This window comes from Fukomys damarensis, unplaced genomic scaffold (assembly GCF_012274545.1).
Source record: "Fukomys damarensis isolate Sample0158 unplaced genomic scaffold, DMR_v1.0_HiC HiC_scaffold_22, whole genome shotgun sequence".
Lineage (NCBI taxonomy): Eukaryota > Metazoa > Chordata > Mammalia > Rodentia > Bathyergidae > Fukomys > Fukomys damarensis.
This window is the reverse complement of record NW_022900934.1, coordinates 14891627-14912827: the sequence shown is the minus strand read 5'-3', so window position 1 is coordinate 14912827 and position 21201 is coordinate 14891627. Positions and strand designations below refer to the sequence as shown.

Sequence of the window (21201 nt, the reverse complement as noted above, 5' to 3'; positions counted from 1 at the left end):
CTTCCCTGTGTTCCTCTGTCCCTCGCGGCTAAGGCCGCATCGATCGCTGCTGCGGAAAGGAGGGAGGCTGCTGACGGCCGGAGGCGGTGGTTTCTATTCCTGACTCCGGTGGGGGGTGGAGGTGTCTGGAGCCGGCCTAAGAGCCCGGCATCCCCTCAATTCAGGGATCTGAGAAGGTTGGGTCATTTACGGGAATGGTGAACCTTTCTAGAGAGGGGCTTCATCGTCTGGCCCGGGACAGGTAATAATGGTTTGCTTAATTGAGCGTTTAATATAGTACCAAGCAGGGTTTCAGAAGTTGTCATTCCAGACTCCAGTGTGGTAGGGATAGGCTGTGTTCTGCGTTTCATAGGTGAGGCCCAGGCCCTTGCTTAGACTGACTGCAGGGTTCTGAGTCAGGGAGCTGAGGAAGGCTGCTTCATCTGGAAGCCCGCAGGCTATGCCTGAGCGGGGGCTCAAGTCTGGCTCAAGACTGGATCTTCCCGGGTTGACTGTGAAGTCTAAACACTAGTCATTCTGCTTCTGAGGCTCTAGGTCCTCACCTGCCCAAGGAGTCCCTATTCACACCTCCAAGTTAGTGGTGAGAGTTAGGGGGAAAGAACTTCTCAAACTCTTGTGTGATCCTCAAGTATTTAAGTGGCAGCTGTGGGTTGGGGAGAAGATGCTGAAGACCAGATCCTGGACTGACAGAAGATTTTACCAAGAATGTTATAATAGCAATGATAGTTATCAGCATTGATTGAGTACTTACTTTGGGTCAAGTATAGGCCTCACGTTACTCAGGGATGCATCTGTGTGATAGGTCCTGTAAGTTTTGAGAGGCGAGATTGCCCACAGTCATAGGGCTGTGCGGCGTTGGTGGTATAGTGGTGAGCTAGCTGTCTTCCAAGTTGTATGGCTGACTTCTGAGTCTCTATGCTTACACTGTCCAAGAGATATAATGTGAGCCACCTGTGTCATTAGAAATTTCTCATGACAGCAACACTTTTTAAAAAGTAAAATGAAACAATAATAATGTATTTAACTTAACCCAGTATATCCAAAATGTTATGACTTAGACATGAAACAAACTGTTAATGAGATACACATTTATTTTTACACTAAGCCAAGGAAATCCAGTACACTAGTTTTTTCTTGCAGTGTAACAAATGACCACATAGCAGCTTCCAACAATACAAATTTATCATCTTACTAGGTCCAAAGTTTTGGCACAGCTTGACTATATTTTCTGCTGTGGGTCTCACTAGGCTAGGGCTAAGGTGTTGGCTAGGGTTAAAGTTTTGCTCTGGAGTTGGGGGTTGTCAAGCTCACATGTTGTTGGCAGAATTCAGTTTTTTGTGGTTATAGTGCTGAGGACCCTTTTTATGATGAAAGTGGTGTTTGTTTGGTACTGGGGATCGAACTCAGGATCTTGTGCATACGAGAGCAGGAGACGGGCAGTGGAACCACTGAGCTAAATCTTACCCTGCCCTGAGGACCCCCCCTTTTTTTTTTTTTGAGACAGGGTCTCACTATGTAGTTGAGACTGACCTGGAACTCACTTTGTAGCCCAGGCTGGTCTCGAATTCACAGTGATCCTCCTTCCTCAGCCTCCCGAGTGCTGGGATTACAGGCATGCCCCACCACGCCTGGTCCCAAGGACCCTTTTTGTTGCTAGCTATCTGCTGGCCATCAGTGTCAGATCCTGGAAATCACTTGCACTTCCTTGCCACATGACCTGGTTACATAGTCTGTTCACCTTATGGATGGATACTTGCTCTCTTTCAGGCAAGCCAGAGTGCTGACTTCCTTTTCTCTAACCAGCCAGAGAAAAACATCTTTCTAAAGGCCTACCTGAGTCATGCCTACCACAGCAGTCTCCCTAGTGTGGTAGAACACACATTTATGGTGGTCCAGCTGTGTTAAGGAAGGATTAAATGTACAGAGGCGAGGGTTATTGGAGTCATTTTAGAATTCTGCTTACCCAGCCTAGATACAGCAAATCTCAACTTGGACTGGTTGTATTTCATGTGCTCCATAGACACATGTGGCCAGTAGCTACCATACAGAACAGCACCGCTCTAGGCTGTGCCAGTAAGCTTTTCCCTCAACGTATTACAGGATTGTCTTGCTCAGTGATCACCTTGCCCAGTTCCCTGAATTTATCTACAGAGAAACTGAGGCAGATCTGCTGAGAAGCAGGTCTCCCATTTCTTGGCCGAGGACTCTAAGGGCTACCACCCTTAAAACTCAAGGGTTCTCCTTGGAGTTGGAGAGGTGGTTTCTACAAAGAGAAAAGGACAAATCTATTTCCCAAGGACAAAAGAGAATGGAACCAGGATCTGGTGTCATCTTCCAATCAGGTTATAAAAGGTAATCCATGTTTTGGATAAATTCGCGAGCAGTAGGAGTGAGGAGACTAGCTTTATGGGTCACAGGGGTTAAAAGGGTATCTATCTCCTATACATGCAATGCGTAGGCTGTGCCCCAAATTCTCCAGTCTCTGACCAAAAGTGACAGTCTAAATCCATGGAGTTTTACCTCTAGAGTAAGCTTGGTGTGGTAGAAAATGCAGAAAGTTTTGGAATTTCTGGTAGACAATTTATAAAATGTCTCCCAGTGACATCTGCCTCCTAGTATTTATACCTTAGTGTCATTTTCTTCTCTTGAGCTGTGGGTGGGGCCCTGGTTGGTCTCTAGTGAAGAGAACAGGCAAAGGCAGGCCACTTCCGAGATCAGGTTACCCAAGGCTGTGACTTCACTGGTTTTGATGAAGCAAGTTGTCATGCTAGAAGGGCAAGGAAATGAAGGTGACTTCCAGTCAGCTGCCAGCTAGGGACTGTGGTATTTTGTCCACCAACCCTCAAGAAGCTGAAATTGTGCCAATGACTATGTGACTTGAAGTAGAGCCTTCTCTAGTTGAGGCTCAGATGAGACTCCTACCCTTGCTGACACCTTCACTGCAGCCTGGTTAAGCAGAAACCCTGAAGCCAAAGGGCTCAGGTTCCTGACCCATGGAAACTGTGAGACAGTAAATGTGTGTGGGCTGAGTGTGGTGGTACATGCCTGTAATCCCAACTACTCAGGAGGCTGAGACAGGAAGATCACAAGTTCCAGGCCCAGCCCAGGCAACTTAGTGGAACCCTGACTCAAAAAACAAAACAAAACAAAAAACTAGAGCTTAGTGGTAGAAAACTTGCCTAGCATATACAAGATTCTAGGTTTAATGCCTAGTGTCACAAAAAATTGAAAAAAATAAACGGATTGTTTTAAGCCACTACATTTGTGTTACTTGTTACGTAGCAAGAGATAACAAATAGTTGGGGTTTGAATCCTGTCTTTTCCACTAAGTTCTTGTGTGACCTTGGGCAAAGCATCTCTTCCAGGGATATGTATCTCCTTCATCTGTAAATGGAATAAACCCTCCCTTTCAAGAGTGAGGAGAGGATTAGCATGCACTGTTCCCTCTCTAAGAACAAGTTTTCCTACCCTTTGTCTACACAGAGTATCAGTTAGAGTTTAATTTAGCTGTAGGAAAAGAAATGGATTCATACTAACTTCACCAGAGAAAAACACTTTTTTTTTTTTTTTCTGTAGGCCGGGGGGGATAACATCTCCTTTGGGAAGCCTTACTGGTTTCCAGGCTGTTAGGTCCCTCCTGACCTCCCATAGCCTTCTAGTTTCCTCCAGTCTGCTGACTGTCCTACAGCTCCCATTCCTGGGCTCCAACTCATCCATGAGTGCATGATCTCTGTGAAGGCACAGCCTGGAGCCCATGTGAGCATTTATTGAATAGGTGAGGGAGAAAACAATGTTGGAGTCTGCAAAAAGTATCAGTGCTCACCTCCCCAGGAGAATTTCCAGGAGGTGACAATGCATTCCAGGAGACAGACAATGCAGTTGGAGCAGAATGGGTTGGAAAGTATCAGTTAGAGTTTAATTTAGCTGTAGGAAAAGAAATGGATTCATACTAACTTCACCAGAGAAAAACACTTTTTTTTTTTTTTTCTGTAGGCCGGGGTGGATAACATCTCCTTTGGGAAGCCTTACTGGTTTCCAGGCTGTTAGGTCCCTCCTGACCTCCCATAGCCTTCTAGTTTCCTCCAGTCTGCTGACTGTCCTACAGCTCCCATTCCTGGGCTCCAACTCATCCATGAGTGCATGATCTCTGTGAAGGCACAGCCTGGAGCCCATGTGAGCATTTATTGAATAGGTGAGGGAGAAAACAATGTTGGAGTCTGCAAAAAGTATCAGTGCTCACCTCCCCAGGAGAATTTCCAGGAGGTGACAATGCATTCCAGGAGACAGACAATGCAGTTGGAGCAGAATGGGTTGGAATTTGGTGGCTGAGGACAGAGCTGGTATGGCACGGACCCTGTGGAACAGGTAGGGAGTTAGACAGGAAGCTGAGCAAGTGCATGTGGATGCTCCATGTGTAGTTAAGAAGTCACAACCCCTAGCCTGCCATCTCCATCCACATAGCTAGGACCTAGAATTGAGGGCCCCAACACAGTCTTGTAGCCCTTAGTAGCTAAGTTTTAATTAGTCCACCTGGAAGTTTCCTGCTGAGATTCCTGAGATGTTTGAGATGCCTCTTCATACCTTTCAAGAAAGAAATGCTGGGAAATAAGCTGTGCACCAATAGACTTGGGTTCCAGTTGTCTAGAATTGAGCTTGCTTGGGGCTTTGTGAGCCCCACCTTTCAGGTGAGTTGGGAAAGCTAGAAAATAAATCTCCAAAGACCTAGTGTAATTAAGATAGTTAATAGGAATATGAAGTTTGGGGTCATCCTGTTTGAGGTTGAATCCTAGCTCTACTACTTATAAGTTGTATGACTTTGGACAAATTAACCTCTTTTTTGCCTCAGTTTCCCTTCTGTGTGAATGGGGAAAATAATAAAGACTAGGTAGTAAGGCTAGGAGGATTTAATGAAGTTATACATGTCAGTAATTAAAGGAACACCTGGTGCAGGATAACTATTCTGTAATTGTTAGCCCTTGTTAGTTTTATTAGTATCTGAGCAAGAGTATTATCACTTAATCCTGGTTACATCACTTCTCAGCAGGGGGTCTCAGGCCACCACTTGTTTCAGTGCCCCCGTTGCTTCATTGTGAATGGGAATGACCGTGCCAACCCTTAGGGCTGTGGGGTGAGAGCATGAATGATGTTTCACAGTGGGAGGTGTAAGGTGGTGTTTACTGTGGACTAATAACATCTGTTAGTCAGGCACTTACTGTGATAAATCTGTGACCAACAGCTCCAGATCTCCAAGGCTTCTCACCACAAACATTTATTTCTCTCTTGCAACTTTGAGGCGTGGCTGGACAGCTCAGCTTCAGGGCTGCCCTATGTGTCTCTCAGACTGTGACCAGCAGCATCTGGGCAAGCCCTTCTCGTGGCAGAGGCTGGACCCTCTGAGGAGACTGCTGACTGGTCTTGAAACTGGCACACTGTCACTTCTACCCACAGCCCTTCAGATAGATCAAGTTCTTAGCCAAGCCCCAGATCACTGGGGGCAGGGATACATACTCTCCCCTATGAGGCATGGAAGGGAAGGGGCAATTGTGGGCAAAGAATAAAATCCTCTAAATTATCTGTGAAGTCCCAGAGGTTATGGACCGGGAAACTGAGGCCCAAGAGGACGTAAAGAAATATCTAAATTCACAGGTAATGACTCCCAGAGAGCTCTTTCTTCCTCTCCCAGGCCTCACCTCTTGTCCACTTAATTAGCATTTGCTACTTTGAGTTCAGACATTTGAATCCCCTGAGAAGGATGTTGGCAACTGGGGAGAAAGTGGAATTCTTTCCATCTCCCAGCAGTGCAAACAGAAGCCTGGAGTGGTGGAGAACTGGATCACAAGGAGAGGTCAAGAGAAAAGGGAGAGAAGGCCCAGGATTTCCAGGTCCATCTCCACAGTGACCGCACAACACCCAAGACCATAGCAGAACAAAGAAAGAGGGGGGAACCTGCTAGCCTCTTTCCATTCCCAAAGCAAGTGCTGGTGGGGAGAGTCAGGAATGCAGATGTCTGGGTCCGGGGATATCTTTTGGAATGGTTGTCATTCTTTTCACTGACCCTCGTCCCACAAAGAAACACTCATGAACCCTGACTACAGACCATGCCCTGGGGGAACTGAGGCAAGTGAGGAGTAGCCCACTAGTGGGTACGGATTCACCGTTAGCGGGGCATCCCAGCTGCTCAGACAACATTTCCTGAACCGTGGTTGCAATCCAAAATGGTCCTGGTCAGTATTTGTATGCAACGCTATGCAACATTGACTCTTGGAGCGAGACACTCTCTTTTCGATCCTGATTACATCAGGGAGAAGCCCCTGTTTAGAGCTTTGCATCTTTGATATCTCTTTAACCCTTGCTAATCTCCATTTATTAGAACAAAGATAGAGAGCAGGCTCCAGGCTCAGTCTTGGCAGGTGGCCTTATCTTGCTGGAGTTTAATAATATTATTTAATTGGATATGATTTAATTTAATGGAATTGAGCTGTTTTCACCGTATTTCTTTTTACAGTTACATTCTATTTGTGGCCAGTGATCTTGAGTATTTTCTGTTCAAATACAGTTATATACAAAAGTGAATTGTGTAAAGGGAAGCATTAAGTAAATAGTAGCATAGGGCAACATGCAACAGAGGGAAATTGTGAAAGTGTGTGTGTGTGTGTGTGTGTGTGTGAATGGCCTGATGTTTAGAGATTCTGCTAGGATTTGCATTCTGGAGTCTGGGCTCCACAAGCAGGGGCCCACCTGAGTTGGGCTTTTTAGGGGCAGACAGAATGTGCAGAGAGGTGTGAAAATGGGCACTCAAAAGGGTGGGAAGCTCAGCACGACAGTGGTATGAGTCCTAAGGTGATAAAGAGGAGTGCCTTGGAGGTCAGGCTATGGACCTCAACTCCCAGGAGGAGAAGCCGAGGCAAATGTGTTGCAGGGAAGTCACAATGGGTCGGTGTCTCTCTGGTTGGATCCGGCAGAGATAATTCTCTTTGGGTGCCCAGGTCCTTGGTTCTTCCTGCTGGGGATTCCAAGCCATGGTCCTATACCAGAATTAGCCTGACAAGAGAGAAAAAAAGGTTAACCCCCTTTCAAAAAGGGATCTGAGTTCCAGGCTTGATCTTCCCATCCAGGCCCCACCTGCCCGCACTAATAGCTACTAAGGAAGGACTCTTCAGCTTCCTTCTAAAGGAGACTGAAGCCCAGAGCAGTTTAGGGATGTGGAGGACAGAGAATCCCTAGTCATTCTAATGAGACTCCTCCCACCCTATCCATTTCCATAGTTCTGGGAGACTCTGGCTTTGGGGGCAGATATCCCTGCCAAGCTGGTTGAGCAGGAAAGCAATCTCTGAGCTGGGGCTGTAGAGGGACCCCTCACCCCAGGAGTTGTACCTCTGGTAGGGTTTCGACAGTCCCGGCCACAGGCACCTGGGCAACACCGCTTCCCTCGTGGGCAGTCAGAGTCACAGCTACACAAGTGCTTCACAGGACTGAGGCAGCGCAACTGGTCCTTAGGGCAGCTGCCTGGCTTTACTGCAACACAAGGGCCTGGTAAGTTCTGCCAACCATGAGGCTTGGGGCTTGGGTTGTCAGCAAGGTGGGGGGGGCACTTACCTAAGACCCTGGGGACACACTGGCGGAAACAAGCTTGGGGACAGCACTTCTTGCCTGAGGAACACTGGCTGTCGCTTGTGCACTGGTCAGGCACTGACAGGCAGGGTTTATCGTCTGGTGGGCAGCCCCCATGTTTCTCTGTAAGAGAACTCCCACATGTTGTAGCAGCTCATTGTTGACCTGGGAAGCTTTTTCCCCCTTCCCATGGGGCATAAATAATAGGAAAAGGTGAAGTTCAGAATCCACTGTGGCTGGTGTAGTGGCACACACCTGTATTTCCAGCACTCAGGAGGTTGAGGCAGAAAGATTGCTGTGAGTTTAAGGATAGCCTGGGCTACATAATGAGTTCAAGTCCAGTCTGAACTACATAGGGAGAACCTGTCTCAAAAAAAAAAAAAAAATCTCCACTGTGGCCAGTAAGATTGACATGTCCTGGTCCTGCCCATCTCTCTGGCTTCATCCTCTTCCACTTAGTGGCTCCTGATCTGCCCCACAGCAGTCCTCTTTGCAGAGCTCTTGCTTTGTTGACATCCTTTGCCCAGGGTCCACCCTCTCTTCACCTGGTCAACTGAAACCACACATCCTCAGAAAACCCTGCTTTCTCATCCCACATTAACTAGGTCAGCCCCACCCCACCTCTGGGGACTCCCAAAGTATCTTTCCTGGGAGACTTTTTTATTTTTTTATTTTTAAAATTTTTTTGTTACAGAGGATTGAAATCGGGACCTTGCCCTTTCGAGGCAGGCGGTGGAACCATTGAGCTAAACCCTGACCCCCTTGGAGCCTTTTTGACTTTGCAGTTGTCTGCACTTCTCTCGGCCAGAGGCTGTGCAACTTGTTACCCCGCTATCTGCTCCACACACTTTGAGTCCCAGGACAGCACCTGGTACACAGAGGAGCTCAGTGACTATTTGCAATAAAGGGTTTTAAATGAGACCCAGTGTTGGACATTGTCAGCTATTGCTGGCCGTATGTGTTGCCCCACAGGCAAGATCAGCTATATCTGCACTGCAGTACTCCTCACTGTTTCAAGTGGCAGGTTTCGGGGTCAGGGATTAGCTCTCTGTGTGAGGTATTCTTCCAGATGGCTACAGAATGCTTTGTCCTTAAGTTTAGCTAACTACTCTTGTCACCGTTTTGGAAGGAAGAAATCAAAGGCTTTGGGGGCAGTGACTGGCCCAGACTCATATGGGTCTGGTTCCCTCTGACCTCTGTGACCTTCTGCTCTGACTGCTTTTGAGCTTTAGGAATGGGACTGACCCTGGTCCTGGTCCTTCATCTCAATCCAGCATCACAGAAAAGGCCCAGGAGCGCCCTTTAGCAGCCGACCAAGGATTGTGATGATGTCTTTGTGTCACCTTGACATTTTGCCCCTGCCTGGGCACTGTGCACAAATCCAGTAACCCCTTGCTCACCGAATGAGAGAGAGCTTGAGGTCAGCTTCAGTCCTTAGGCTGGGCTAGTTTAAATTAAATTGCTGCCCCCTGCTGGAGAAAGAGTGGCCTAGCCTGGGAAGGAGCCCTTGCTCTGTTGAGCGTCTCTTGGTGGAGACATGGGGAATTTGGGAGGATAGAGGTCCATGTGAGGGGCCCGTGGACACTGTCGTAGATCTAGGGTTTAACCCTGAGCTCACAAGCCCAGGCCAAGTGGGAAGAACTGCTCCAGCCACAGCGTGGGGCTGGGCATTTAAATTTGGAGTGTGCTGAGGTGTGGGGCAGTGGGTCTGTGTGACCACACCCTCTGTGTTGTCTGTCTTCCTAACCTTTCCTCTACCTCCAGGTTCCCCATACATAGGCAGGCAGTCTGTGAATGACGCAGTCATCTACACAGATGGCAGTCCAGATGCACGTGCCATTCAGACTCAGATTGAGTTTCTATCTCAGCCTTGGTTAAATAGATGTATCACATACACGGATACCTACGCATGGCAAAGAGACCAGTGGAGAATGGAATGTAGTGAACTAGGGGAGAGACAAGTGTGTGTCCCACCTGGCCACACATACAGGCCCTGAGTATGCCCAGGCTGGTTGGCCCTGACCCTTGTTCTGAGCAGCTGGATAAGGTGTCAGGGCATGCAGTCCTGGGACCCCATTACCCCCAGCTCACTCCTCGGAATTGTCTGCTTACAGTGCACTTACTGTATGCCTGGCACTTATTCATCAATGCAGTTTATTCCTGAGGGAGAGTAATGGGGACTCCACAGGGAATATGTTGATAAGGGAGTGTTTCTAAAACCCTGTGCTGAGGGGCCGTCATTGTTACTAAGAGTCAGTCTTTGGCCTTGAGCAGGTGATTCCCCATTATGCCTTGGCAAAGATGGGGATAACAGTCATGCCAGCTCAGCACATTGCAGTGAGGAGTTGTGTGGTGACAGTGCATAGATCACAGCTAACCCTGGATCTGGCTTTGGAACCTACCAGCATCCTTCTTTCCTCAGCCTGAGGGCTGTGAGCACCCGCTTCCCACACCAGCTTATTCCTCAGGTAGGGACCTGTGCCTCTGAGGAAGGCATAATTTAGGTTAAAGGGGCAGAGAGGATACAGAAACTGCTCCCTAGTGTCCTGTAGAAGAGGAGAACCCATCCGTATACAGCTGTGTTCCCCCAGCAGACCAGAGCTGTATAGGTGAATGTAGGCCAGAGTGTTCCAGCCCCAGAAGGGAAGGAAAGTAGTACCTCACCTGATCACGAGGCACCTGTCTATTTACTGTAGCACCCTCGCCTACCTTACCTGTCAACAAGCCAGCCCCAGCCTTGCCGGTTGTGGGAATGGGTCAAGAGGAAGGGAATGGAGAAGAGAAGCAGATACGGATCCCTTCCAACAAGTCCTAGATCTCAGGAGTCACACTTCCCATTCAGCTCTCAAACCTCTTCACAGATGGGGCTAGGACCCTAGGAGGCCAGCAAAGACCCAACTCCATGAATATGACCACAGAATGGTTGGTACGGGCACGTTCCGTCCTGCCATACCCAGAGGCAAAGATACACAAGGACACATGTGGATGGGTACACAACCTCAGATCCACATGGATGCAGCCATTGCATGATTCATACAGTCAGGCACAAAGAAAGAGAGACACACGTGCACAACCTTACACACACTGAAATGTAAGGACAGGCACAGACAGGCACTAAGAAACAGGCAGGAAGACATTTACACACAGACACACACATGTGGATAGGTACAGAGCTGCACACACAAAAAAAAAATGTTCTCCTGGAAGCACTAAGCAAAACACACACACACACACACACACACACACACACACACACACACACACACACACACACACACACACACACACACACACACACCGCATTATCTGTCCTTCCCCAAACTCTTTACTTTCTCCAGAGAGATAAGAGAGATATAAACAACCCACTCCCTGGAACTGGAAGATTTAGCCACGCTCACCTCCTTTTCTCCTGCCAGAGGCAGCAGGCACTTGGCTCCCCAAAGCCAGGAGGGCCACCAGGAGTAGGAAGCTCTGGATCCTCATGTTTCTGCTGCCAGCACATAATAAGATCCCCAAATTAACATCTGTGGCCCTGGGGAGGCCAGAGGATCTGAGTCAGAGAAGGAAGAGGGGTGGATGGTGTGGCACGTGTCTACCTCCTCCTGGCTCCACCTCAGGGCAAGATGCTTGTGCAAGAACTAAAGACAAAGTGGTGCAAGTCTTGCATGTTGGAGGACTTGGATCCAGTTCTGCCTGTATCTCAACTGGAGTGTGATGTTGGGCAAGTCTTGTCTCTCTTTGGACTTCAGTTTTTCACATCTGTATTGTGAAAATAAAAGGAAAATCACAATAAAATCATCACTGAGAGAATTTTTAACAATGGACTTGGAAAGCTAGTTGGCAGTTGGGCTTATCAGCACATCTCAAGCTGGTGCCTGAGAAGTCACCTTTGACTGCAGGCATCTGGAATGACCACATTATACCATGGCCGGAGACTTTTGATGCATAGCACGAGATTGTCAGACTCTTGTTTTATGGACATTCTAACCAACTATATACATTCTTTTATTATCATCTTTGGTCAGTTAGACCTGTTATTTCTCAGCATTCAATAGAAATGTCCTACAAAGAGGTTTTTTTGCTTTGTAATAAATCAGCATTGTTTGCCCATTCAAGTCCCCGTGTTGCCTGTCTTCTTCAGAACACTGAATCTGATGAGTTCTCTGAACTGGTATCTTTTGAATTGCAATTGTTAGGGCCCCAAGTAAATGCTTTTTACTTTTATAGCTTCTGAGTTTGAATTGATTGACAGCATAGACTAGTGATGGTAAACCTAGAGACAAGTGCCCAAACTGCAACCCAAAGCCCACTGATCTATCACAAAGTGCCAACCGTGCGATTAAACCTTAATATGGGGGTGTTAGTTTAGAAAAACAACTCATACATTAATGTCTTCTGTCTTAAAAGAAAAGCAAAGGGTATACGTGTCATAGGTTCATCACCACTGGTATAGAGGATGAAAGGGAAGTCAGGTGCTTGCTTTCCTAGCTCTCTGATGTCTTGAAACTCTAGCATGTCTTGTGTAGGGGACAGAAGTCAGTTTGGAATGGCAGAGAGGGCTTTGCAGAGGTCTGGATGCCTAGGAAGGGAGACAATGGTGGAGTTAGGGCCAGAGCTTCCTGCCAGAGAAGCAAGGCCAGGTTGGCATGATGAGTGAGGCCAGCTGTGGTCTCTCCCCTTGGGCACCTGTGAAAAGGAGAGAGAAGACCCACCCTTTGGTGAGATCACCTCCAATGGTGTTTAGTAGAACTGTCTTCTGCCTGTGCTGATTTTGTAGTCAGGTGTGGGCTTTGGGTTGGCTAAATGTGCTAACTGTGACAGATATAGGTGCCAGTGGGACCCCTTCTTTGGCCACAAGGGATCCTGAAAACAAAATATCATATTACTCAGGGATTCCTATCTTGGATTTTACATCTGTAATGCTGGTTCCTTCATGTGGTGAAAGAGGAGTAGCTGAGACAAATGGAAACTCCATTGACCATAGTACTCTGTTAGCACTGGGGCAGTTCAAACTTTTCTCCCAGCCCTCCCATTTTCAAGATGAGGAAACTGTCAGCCAGAAAGGGGAGATGACTGGCCCAAGGACACACACCTCATCTTAAGACTAAGCTGGGACTTCCGCTGGTGCCTCCCTAGTTCCTGGGCATCATCATCTGACCCTAAGAAAGGGAAGTGACATTCCAGGGCTCATGTTACTCACTCATTTAGTCCAGAACAGGCAGACAGGAAATTCTTCCTTGCATTTAATTTAATCCCTCATGCTGTTGTTTAAACTCTCAGGAAGAGAGGCTCTGTCTTCTGTGTTCTGAGGTAACTTTTTGGATTTGGGTGCCTTCTTGGCAGCTTTGTTTTGGAGGGAAACATTAGTGGTTTATTTTTCCTGATTATAAATTACACATATTTATTGAAGGAATGATTTTCAAATTAATGTTATTTTATCACATTTTCCTGTGATGTGGAATGTTCTGTAAACATGTTTTCTGGTGGCTAAGCGGTATTTTTTGTGCCAAAACATACATGATCAGTTCTTCTTCTTTTTTTTTTTTGTTAGTACGTGTTTGTAGTACATGTTGCTTACATTCCTTGTGGGAAATTGGTACATCATACATCTTAATTTTTTTTTATATATCTCTGTCCCTTCCCTCCATCTCTCCATCCATCTCTGGATCTTCTTCCTTTTTAAAATTAGTACATGTTTGCAATACATAATGTTTATATTCCCTGCGTGGAGTTGGTACATTATATATTTTCTGGTGAATTCCCTGTTTTTGCATTTTGCCTTTAAAAAAAAAAAACACACACACAAATTGAACTCTTGCCAGCCAGCTGTGGCACCACTGAGCAACATCTGTGGCCTAGACAGACCTAGTTTTTAACCTTAGTGCTATCAAGTTCTAGCAATATGACTCACTTATCTAAAATTCAGTTTATTCTGTAAAACAGATAGAGATAACATTTATCTTCTAGAATATCGCTAAGGACTGAAATGAACTTCAGAAGTGACTGTTTTAGTCCTTTATTGAAAATATTTCTTTTCCCTTTTGTTTTTGCTTTGTTCCAAAATTTTAAATATTGGATATAATCAAATCAGGCTTTTCATTTATAGTTTCTCTTTATTTTTATGCTAAAAAGGCTTTTTGAATCTGATGTTGGATAAATATTCACTATATTTTCTTTTGGAGAATATTTCATTTTCTTAATACATTTATGAAAATGCATTGTTTAATTTATCTGAAATTTATTTGGGCATAGTGTATAAGATAGAAAATATCTTTTAAAATTACTTTAAAAATGCCCCTTAGTACTTACTGAATAATTCAAACTTTTGCTATTAATTAGAAATCAGAACATTATTATTAAAAACTCAAGTCTAATACATCTTAGGAGCTGTTTCCGGCTTTTCTGTTTTCTTTGTCTACTCTTGTATCAGTATTGCTATTTTAATTATAGTTTTACAAAATGATTGATGGTATCCATTACTGTTCACTAACCTACATTTTCAATTTTCCATGTCATAAGCACTTCATTCTTCCGGATGAGCCTGATGGTGATTTTGTTACATCAGAAAAATAAATGTTTTTTATCATAAATTGTATCATTAAAAAATTGAGAAATACATGAAAGACCAGTAACTAATTTTAGAAGCCCTATAAATTCATTGAGATTCAGTGATGAACATTTTACAAGCTTCCCTTCATGTTGTAAAGATAGATGAATGTGCTTTCTCTCTTTCTTGGGTGGAGCATTTTAAAGTAAAGCAGATCTTATAGGTTACCCTCAGATACTTCAGTGTGGATCTTTTAGAAAGAAAGATTTCTTGTTTTCTAACATAACACCATTGTCATACCTAAAAAATTAACTAATTTCTTCACATCACCTAATATTCTTATTTGCTGTTTTCCTTATTGCCGTTCACATGACTTTGTAGACTTTGTGTACTTGGATCAGAATCCACACAAGGTGCACACATGACGTTGGCTGTAATGTCCATGAAGTTTCTTTTGGTTGAGAATAATCTCTCCAACTCCTTTCTGTCCTCCCTTCTTTCCTCCCTCCCTCCTTCTCACTGCGCCCCTCTTCCCTCTGTTATTTACTTGTTAAACAGAACAAAGAGTGGTCCTTCAGAAGGTCCCATGTTGCTTCCTTATGTTAACTGTCCAACATCTCTTTCATAGTTTTGGAGATTAGCGAGCTCCTCTGTCTTACCAGGACCCCTCTGTAGATGCTGTATGGTTCCTATGACATCACTTCTGGAGGAGCAGCTTTCTTGCTGACTTGCTTTTAGTGTTTGTTGTGAAGACAGATGAACGAGTGTTAACTAGTATTCCTGAATCTTCCTGTTTCATCTGGGGGATGAGCACTGTGCTCAGCTGTCCGAGCAGTGCACTGGGATCATAAACTCAGCTCCAGTAAAAAATTAGAGGGACAAAGTTTAATGATAGGAGGACACTTCATTTGTAGAGGAAAAGGGGGAGTGGAGATGATAGATGGCTACCCTATTAAGAAAGAATCAGGGTAGGGAACTGTGGAGAGATGGAAGACCCATGGGCTTTTGTTCTCTGCTGCTTTACGACAGCCCCATTCACATACGCATACACACACCCTGGAACATTCCATAACTGGATTGGCTTCAGGCACCTCTGCCTAACATCCTTTCTTCCAGGGCTCTAGTGCAGCTTCTTTGTTTTGTCTATTTGTCTTTGACTTACCTTTCAAGGCCTTATCTTGGGCAGCTAGTTGGCAAGGGGGGTACCTTATTCATGGTTGGTTTAGAGTTAATAAGGGGTTGTGTGTGGATCTTTTTCACATTGTACAAACCCTTAGATTCTCTTTATTCACTAGTCCATTTCTACCACAAATACATCCAAAACACTGTATAATAAAATTATTTACAACACTTCCAAATGACAAGATTGTTTTTGCCGCTGCTAGCTATTCACTCACAGTACTTCCACAGCCCACTACCTCCTTAGGAGATCTAAAAATCTTTACCCTATACTCTTGGCTGCTTAGGAAATAGCATTAGCTCCTCTCAATACATGGCAACATTTTAGAAACCTTGAACTTCATCTTGCACCACCAAAAGGGCTCAACAACCCTGCTCTTCCCATTGCCCTTTACAAAATAGGCTACATGGACTAGGACAAGGGCCACATTATTCAAACGACTGTACAGAAATAGATTTTTAAAAGTCACAGCTCAAAATTGCTCTTTGTAAAATTCACACACATTTACAAGTATCACATCGTTGTCCAGCTGGTTTGCTTGGATTGAACCGCACTGGTTATAACTTCAGTAGAGCCTGGAAGCTGAAGCAGGTTGAGAGGGTCGTTTATGATGTCCGTTTTCCACACTTTCGGAAGCCACAGTTGGCTCTTCAGTTAGGGAGTTTATTCGGCTTGGGGTTTTGGATGTTTCAACTATGCCTTTTGGCTCACTTTGACCAGAGACGATGGCAGCATTTACCTGTAGTTCTGATCTGGCAACAGGGCCCTGCAGCGCTGTGGCTGCAGTCTCCTGTGGGACTAAGTTCTGTGAAGGGGTTGGTGGCTGGTCTGAAAATTCTGGCAGTTTAGGGCCTGTGTTGTCCAAGTTAATTCCCTGTTCACTAGGCAGTGGTTGCTGCTCAGCCTCCTCCAGACCACCTGGGTGAGTATCTGGGTGTTTAGATCTTGCTGACTATTTTTCTTCTTCTGAGAGGGTTTTTTCTTCTTTGGTTTATTTGCATTGGTATTATTTTGCTTATTGTTTACCCCAAAATAGCCTGCAGAGATATCACTCTGCAGTAAGTTGACCAACAATGGGCTTATCAGTGTTACGTCCTTATTGACTGGGAAGCCTGGTTTCTGACCACAGGTCATCTGATTTCTGTTGGGTGCCCCACTGAAAGGTGCATTGAAAGGCATCCCGTGGCCTGAGAAGTGGTTTCCCAAGGCATTGTCTCCCTGCATGGCCTGCACAAGAGAGGGGACCATGTTATTTGTTACTAACGTCAGGCGTCATCTGAGACAAGCTGACATCATTACTTGCTGTAGTAGCAGAATCACCATGCTGCTGGGCTATGTGGGTACTAGGCCCTGATGGTGGCAGGACTTGCCCTTGAATCCCCGGAACCTGAGATGGACTGTTGTTTAAGGGCCCTTGCTGGGGCAGCATCTGTCCTGACATCTGTCCTGTAAACTGCACCATGCTTCCTTGCATGTTAGAAGTTGGTCCCCTCATTATCTACGTTGGTCCCGGCATGACATTGGATTGGTTTTGGGTGTTAAACTGCTGCTTATTCCCCTGCATTCGATTGGTTGTGATTTGCTCTATCATTGGGTTCTGCTGGAGCAAAGCTTGCCCCTGAGTCCCCATCATCTGGTTATGTGGTGCCATTATTTGTTGGCCTTGGTGGGAAAACAACTGCTTAGGTGGGGTCACTTTGGGGTTTTTAGGACTGTGATTCTGAGCATTCGCCATCATCTGGCCCTGTGGCATAAGCTGGAAAGGTCATAGGGTTCTGAGGGTTCAGAGTTCCTTGTTTCTGAACCATCTGGCCCTGGGAGGGCACAATCTGTGGTGCATGCCCATCAGCTGAGATGGTGGGCCTTGCTGGGGTTGGTTGGCCTTCCATGTTGCTCAGGTTCACCCGAGGAACCCCAGAACTACCAGCTGGCTGGTTGTTCATGTTGCCATGAATTCCCATGAGGCCAGGCTGCACCATAATTTGGTGGTGGGACACCTGCATCTGGTTTTGAGGAGGACCAGCTCCTTGACCATCTGCATGCTGGACATTTTAATTTGCTTGTAGCTGGGGAGCTCCTGAATTCCCAGGGGCGGTTGCTGTGGTGGAAGGCACCTGACCTTGCATGAAGTTCAGATTGACCTGTCCTGCTCCTAGGGCAGGATATAAATTCTGTGGCCCCTGATTTGGTGGTTGCTGCTGCATCACCATGAAGTTGCGTGGCACATTTCCCTGTTGAACCATAGGATTCCGACCCGGAGAGCTGACGGGCTGCTGAAATCCCTGGGGAAGTGGGTTATTTTTGAGGCGGCCTTGGTCCCATCTGCTGCTGAGTTTGGTTAATCGTTGGGGAAGATGCAGGGGATCCCTGCTGGAAGGAGGAGGGTGAGGAGGCAGGAGACTTGTTGGTGAGGTGGGGCTGCTGCAAGGGTGTTGGGACCCTGGAGGACCTCCCTGCATACTCTTCATCTGAGGAGCTGTGAACTGGCCTGGGTTGCTCATTTGAGGAAAGCTGGTATGGGCTTGTGAGGCTTGCTGGCTGCCAAAGGGATATGGAGGGGAGGGTGGGAAGGTGTCTGTACCGTGGCTAACGATGGTCTTGCCTGGAGTTGCTGTTGCACTGGGCCAGGGAAGGAAGCCTTCTTCCACCCCTGGTTTGCTGTCATTGCAGCCCAGAGAACCCAGGGTTGGAGGAGGCTGAAGGGCTCCAGAACACAGCGCTTCCAGCCTGGAAGTACAGATGTTGCTGTGAGAGTCTGGCCTGCAACTGTTGCTGCTGCTGCTGCTGCTGCTGGGGAAAATTAGCTGGGTTCGTTTGTCTGTTCACAGGAACAGGCTGCATTGGGTGAGGTGGAGGAGCTAAAGATCCCGAGGGATGACTCTGCTGTGGCCTATGGAGCCCAGAGAGGAGTGGATCCATTGCATCTGACTGAGAAGCAGGGCAAGGGGTCCTGGGTGGCTGTTCTAGATTGGTGCCTGGTACCATCATGGACGATGACGTTTCCAGCCTGGGGTATCATAACTGTGGCAGGGCTGGTCATCCTTATTAACCCTGGACCACCTGCCATGGGAAATCCTGCCTCCATTCTAACTGAATTTCCAGCTCCCGTGGGTCCATTCACTCTCACATCTTGGCTTCAGTTCTGAGCTAAAGTCAGGTTCCCCTTCAATCTGAACGGAGAGGATCCCCAGATCCCAAAGCTGCTGGTTGTTGCTCTGAGCCGGGATCTGTAGCCATCCTGCTGCTTCCCGAGGGATGTTGAAGGTCACACGCATAGTTCCATGTCTCCACCTTCTGTACTTTAGCTTGCTGGTTCCACGTGTAATAAATTAGGCACATTCTTTAATATGGTAGCCAATTTCCATTTGAAGTCTTTATCATCTGTATTTCCTCTGACCACCACAAAAATTGTAGAATCCTCGAAAATAGTATCATTGTTTTGTGTGTCATCATCTTCCAGTCCAGAGTGAAAAGTCCAACTCTGAGTCTTCCACTATTGATGAACAACAGGAAGTATAGATGTCTTCTAAGTTTGGGAGATCCCCCAAAACCACGGTGAATATTATACCAGAAGCATATGCCAAGTGGACAATGAGAAAACCAAAATATCTTTCTTAATTTTTGTCATTTATCCAGGTCATCTTCCAAGTCCAAAAAGCTGGCATTTTTAGGACTTGTATTTCAAGGTAGCAGCCAAATCAAAATTCTGAGCATGTGCCGGGCTCTCCTGGGCAGGCCTCAGAGCGCCAGCCTGGGCTGTGTGTGCCGCCCTTCGTGTGTCCACCCACACATTGGCCCGTTAATCTGGCCCTCAGTGCCCGGCCTCCCACAGCCTGACCCAACAGGGGCCTCGGGAAGCCGGTAGGGAGCATGTGGATATTTATTATGGTCTATAATTATATGATGAATATAGTGACCCTAGAGTGGAAAAAAATATATATATGCGTGCATAGCTATGAGTACATATTTGTATAAGAGCTTTTCCCAAAGTTAGTCAGCTCCTCTCCCCTTAGGTGTCCCCTGTATTGTATTGGAGGTGAGGGACTCTGCTTGGCTTTGTGTACCTTGCTCTCTCTTGACTCTGCCTGTCAGCTCTTACTGTCTTTGGTCTCTTGGTGCAGGTCCCAAGGCCATTTGGTGCCTTTCTTTATCTGGTCTTTCCCTCTCTCTACTTCTGTCCTTGACTTATTTCCCAGGGGGAATTTCTCTAGTAAAGTCATAACTTCTTTTAGTCAGATTAGTCAGAAGATCTAATGAGGCCCTGATTCTATTCTTTCCCCTGTTTACAGACCCCTACCCCTATACTCCCTGTGTGTTTTCCCAGTTAGGAACAGCAAAATCATCATGGGTTGATGATCTGCTAACCTCCAGAGCCTATAGTTCCAAGACCTCTTTTATTGAATTCTTATACTGTGGGCTACTATATTCCTATCCTAAACATCTTATGGTGAGGTACCGAAGAAAAGGCTCTGCCTGAAAGAGTGGAAATTACCAAAACCAGCCAGTCATGAGGCACTTACCCTGCCTCACCTGTACCTGCTGCAGAAACCATGGTGAAGACTTGCCCACATTGTCCCCTCACTGCTCCGCCTCCTGACTACAGTGCTCTCTCACATGATCGCCTGTGATGTAGCCTCTCCTCTTCAGATTTGTAAACTTAACAAATGCTCTTTTCAGCTGTGATTATGTTCTGATGTGTTGGCCTTGCCATGCCTAAATAATAATAAGAACTAAATTGTAAAACAGGACCTTGGAAAGTGAAAGAGTAGAAAACTGGAAGAAAGGATATCTGGCATAGGGAAGAACAGACTTGGGAGTGGGCACTTAGCATGAAGATTTGTATTACCTATTAGTGCTCACCAAAAAGCACCTCCCATGCCTGAAACACTGGACATGAAAGAAGAAAGGATTCGAAGAGTTGACACTAACCAGCTTTCATCACCATGCCTGTGATGAAACGCTGTGCAGCACAGGGTAGAGGACAGTGGGAGGTACGGAAATGCACCACTCCGACAGACACCCCAGATCCTGCTCTCTGCATCTGTCACCACGTTTGCACAGAGGCGTGCTTCATGCCTGGTGCTCCCAGCCAGTGTCTGGCTCTGCCCTCTCACTCTGGCTGACACATTCGCCACGGGATACTGCATAATCCTCTCTCATTCCCTCTTTCCTCACAGCAGTCAGCCCTGCATCATGATCTGATGGCTTTCTTTGCTTTAGCTTTTTCCCATTTCCGTCACAAATGTTTTGCCTAACAAGCTCCTGCTTACCTAATCATGTCTGAGCATCTGCTCAAATTAGCCCATGCTTCTGATTTGAATGGTTCAGGAAGTGATAGGAAAGGAGAGAGAAGTGGAAGATAAAACAAAGAAAGGGCACTGTTCCTTTACCCTAATAGATTCCTTTATCCTAATAGGTATTAATATCAAATGAGCATGGGAATTAGATTTCATTAGAAATATTAAAAAGTAAGATAGCAACATTATATAACTTTATATTTATATATTCATCATGTCCTAAAATTTTATTTCTTGTGATTATTATATGCAGTTATTATAAAATTGATAGCAATTAAAAACATTCTAAAGAACAAGTCTTTTTCAGATATACATCATTTATATATATGATATTTGTCTGACAAAATTCTTGAAGACCACTGTCACAGACCTCTTGCTACTGTTGTGGTCCTTAAGGAAGATGGAGACATGGAGGTACAAAGTGAAGCAATTTAAGGCAAAAACAATTTCATTATTAGGGAGGCTGATAATGCTAAGAGTCATAGCAGCTTGGCAGAACCACAGATAGAAATTCTTCATCAGGTTGCATCCACTTACCTACAAATGCCTCAAATTTCTCTCTCTCT

The 21201-nt window shown here is 45.9% G+C and overlaps 1 protein-coding gene and 1 pseudogene across 1 annotated transcript; both read right to left on the bottom strand.

Annotated features, from left to right (window-relative positions):
* Positions 1-6569: 6569 nt before the first annotated feature.
* Wfdc5 (WAP four-disulfide core domain 5) lies at positions 6570-21193 on the bottom strand. Its single transcript, XM_033767070.1, has 5 exons — positions 21173-21193; positions 11010-11370; positions 7597-7734; positions 7375-7515; positions 6570-7041 (listed from the first exon to the last, which is right to left on the bottom strand). The coding sequence occupies exons 2-5, from the start codon at positions 11092-11094 to the stop codon at positions 7037-7039; spliced, it is 369 nt and encodes a 122-aa protein (XP_033622961.1). The 5' UTR covers positions 11095-11370; positions 21173-21193; the 3' UTR covers positions 6570-7036.
* On the bottom strand, positions 15878-19890 carry LOC104867205 (annotated as a pseudogene).
* Positions 21194-21201: the final 8 nt, after the last annotated feature.

Bases quoted from the DNA above. Each gene is read 5' to 3' on its own strand.
- Wfdc5 (XM_033767070.1), bottom strand. From the start codon at position 11,094: ATGAGGATCCAGAGCTTCCTACTCCTGGTGGCCCTCCTGGCTTTGGGG. The intron at 7,735-11,009 runs GTGAGCGTGGCT...GTTCTCTTACAG, and splicing joins CTCTGGCAGGAGAAAAGGAG to AGAAACATGGGGGCTGCCCA. The intron at 7,516-7,596 runs GTAAGTGCCCCC...CTTGTGTTGCAG, and splicing joins GTGTGTCCCCAGGGTCTTAG to TAAAGCCAGGCAGCTGCCCT.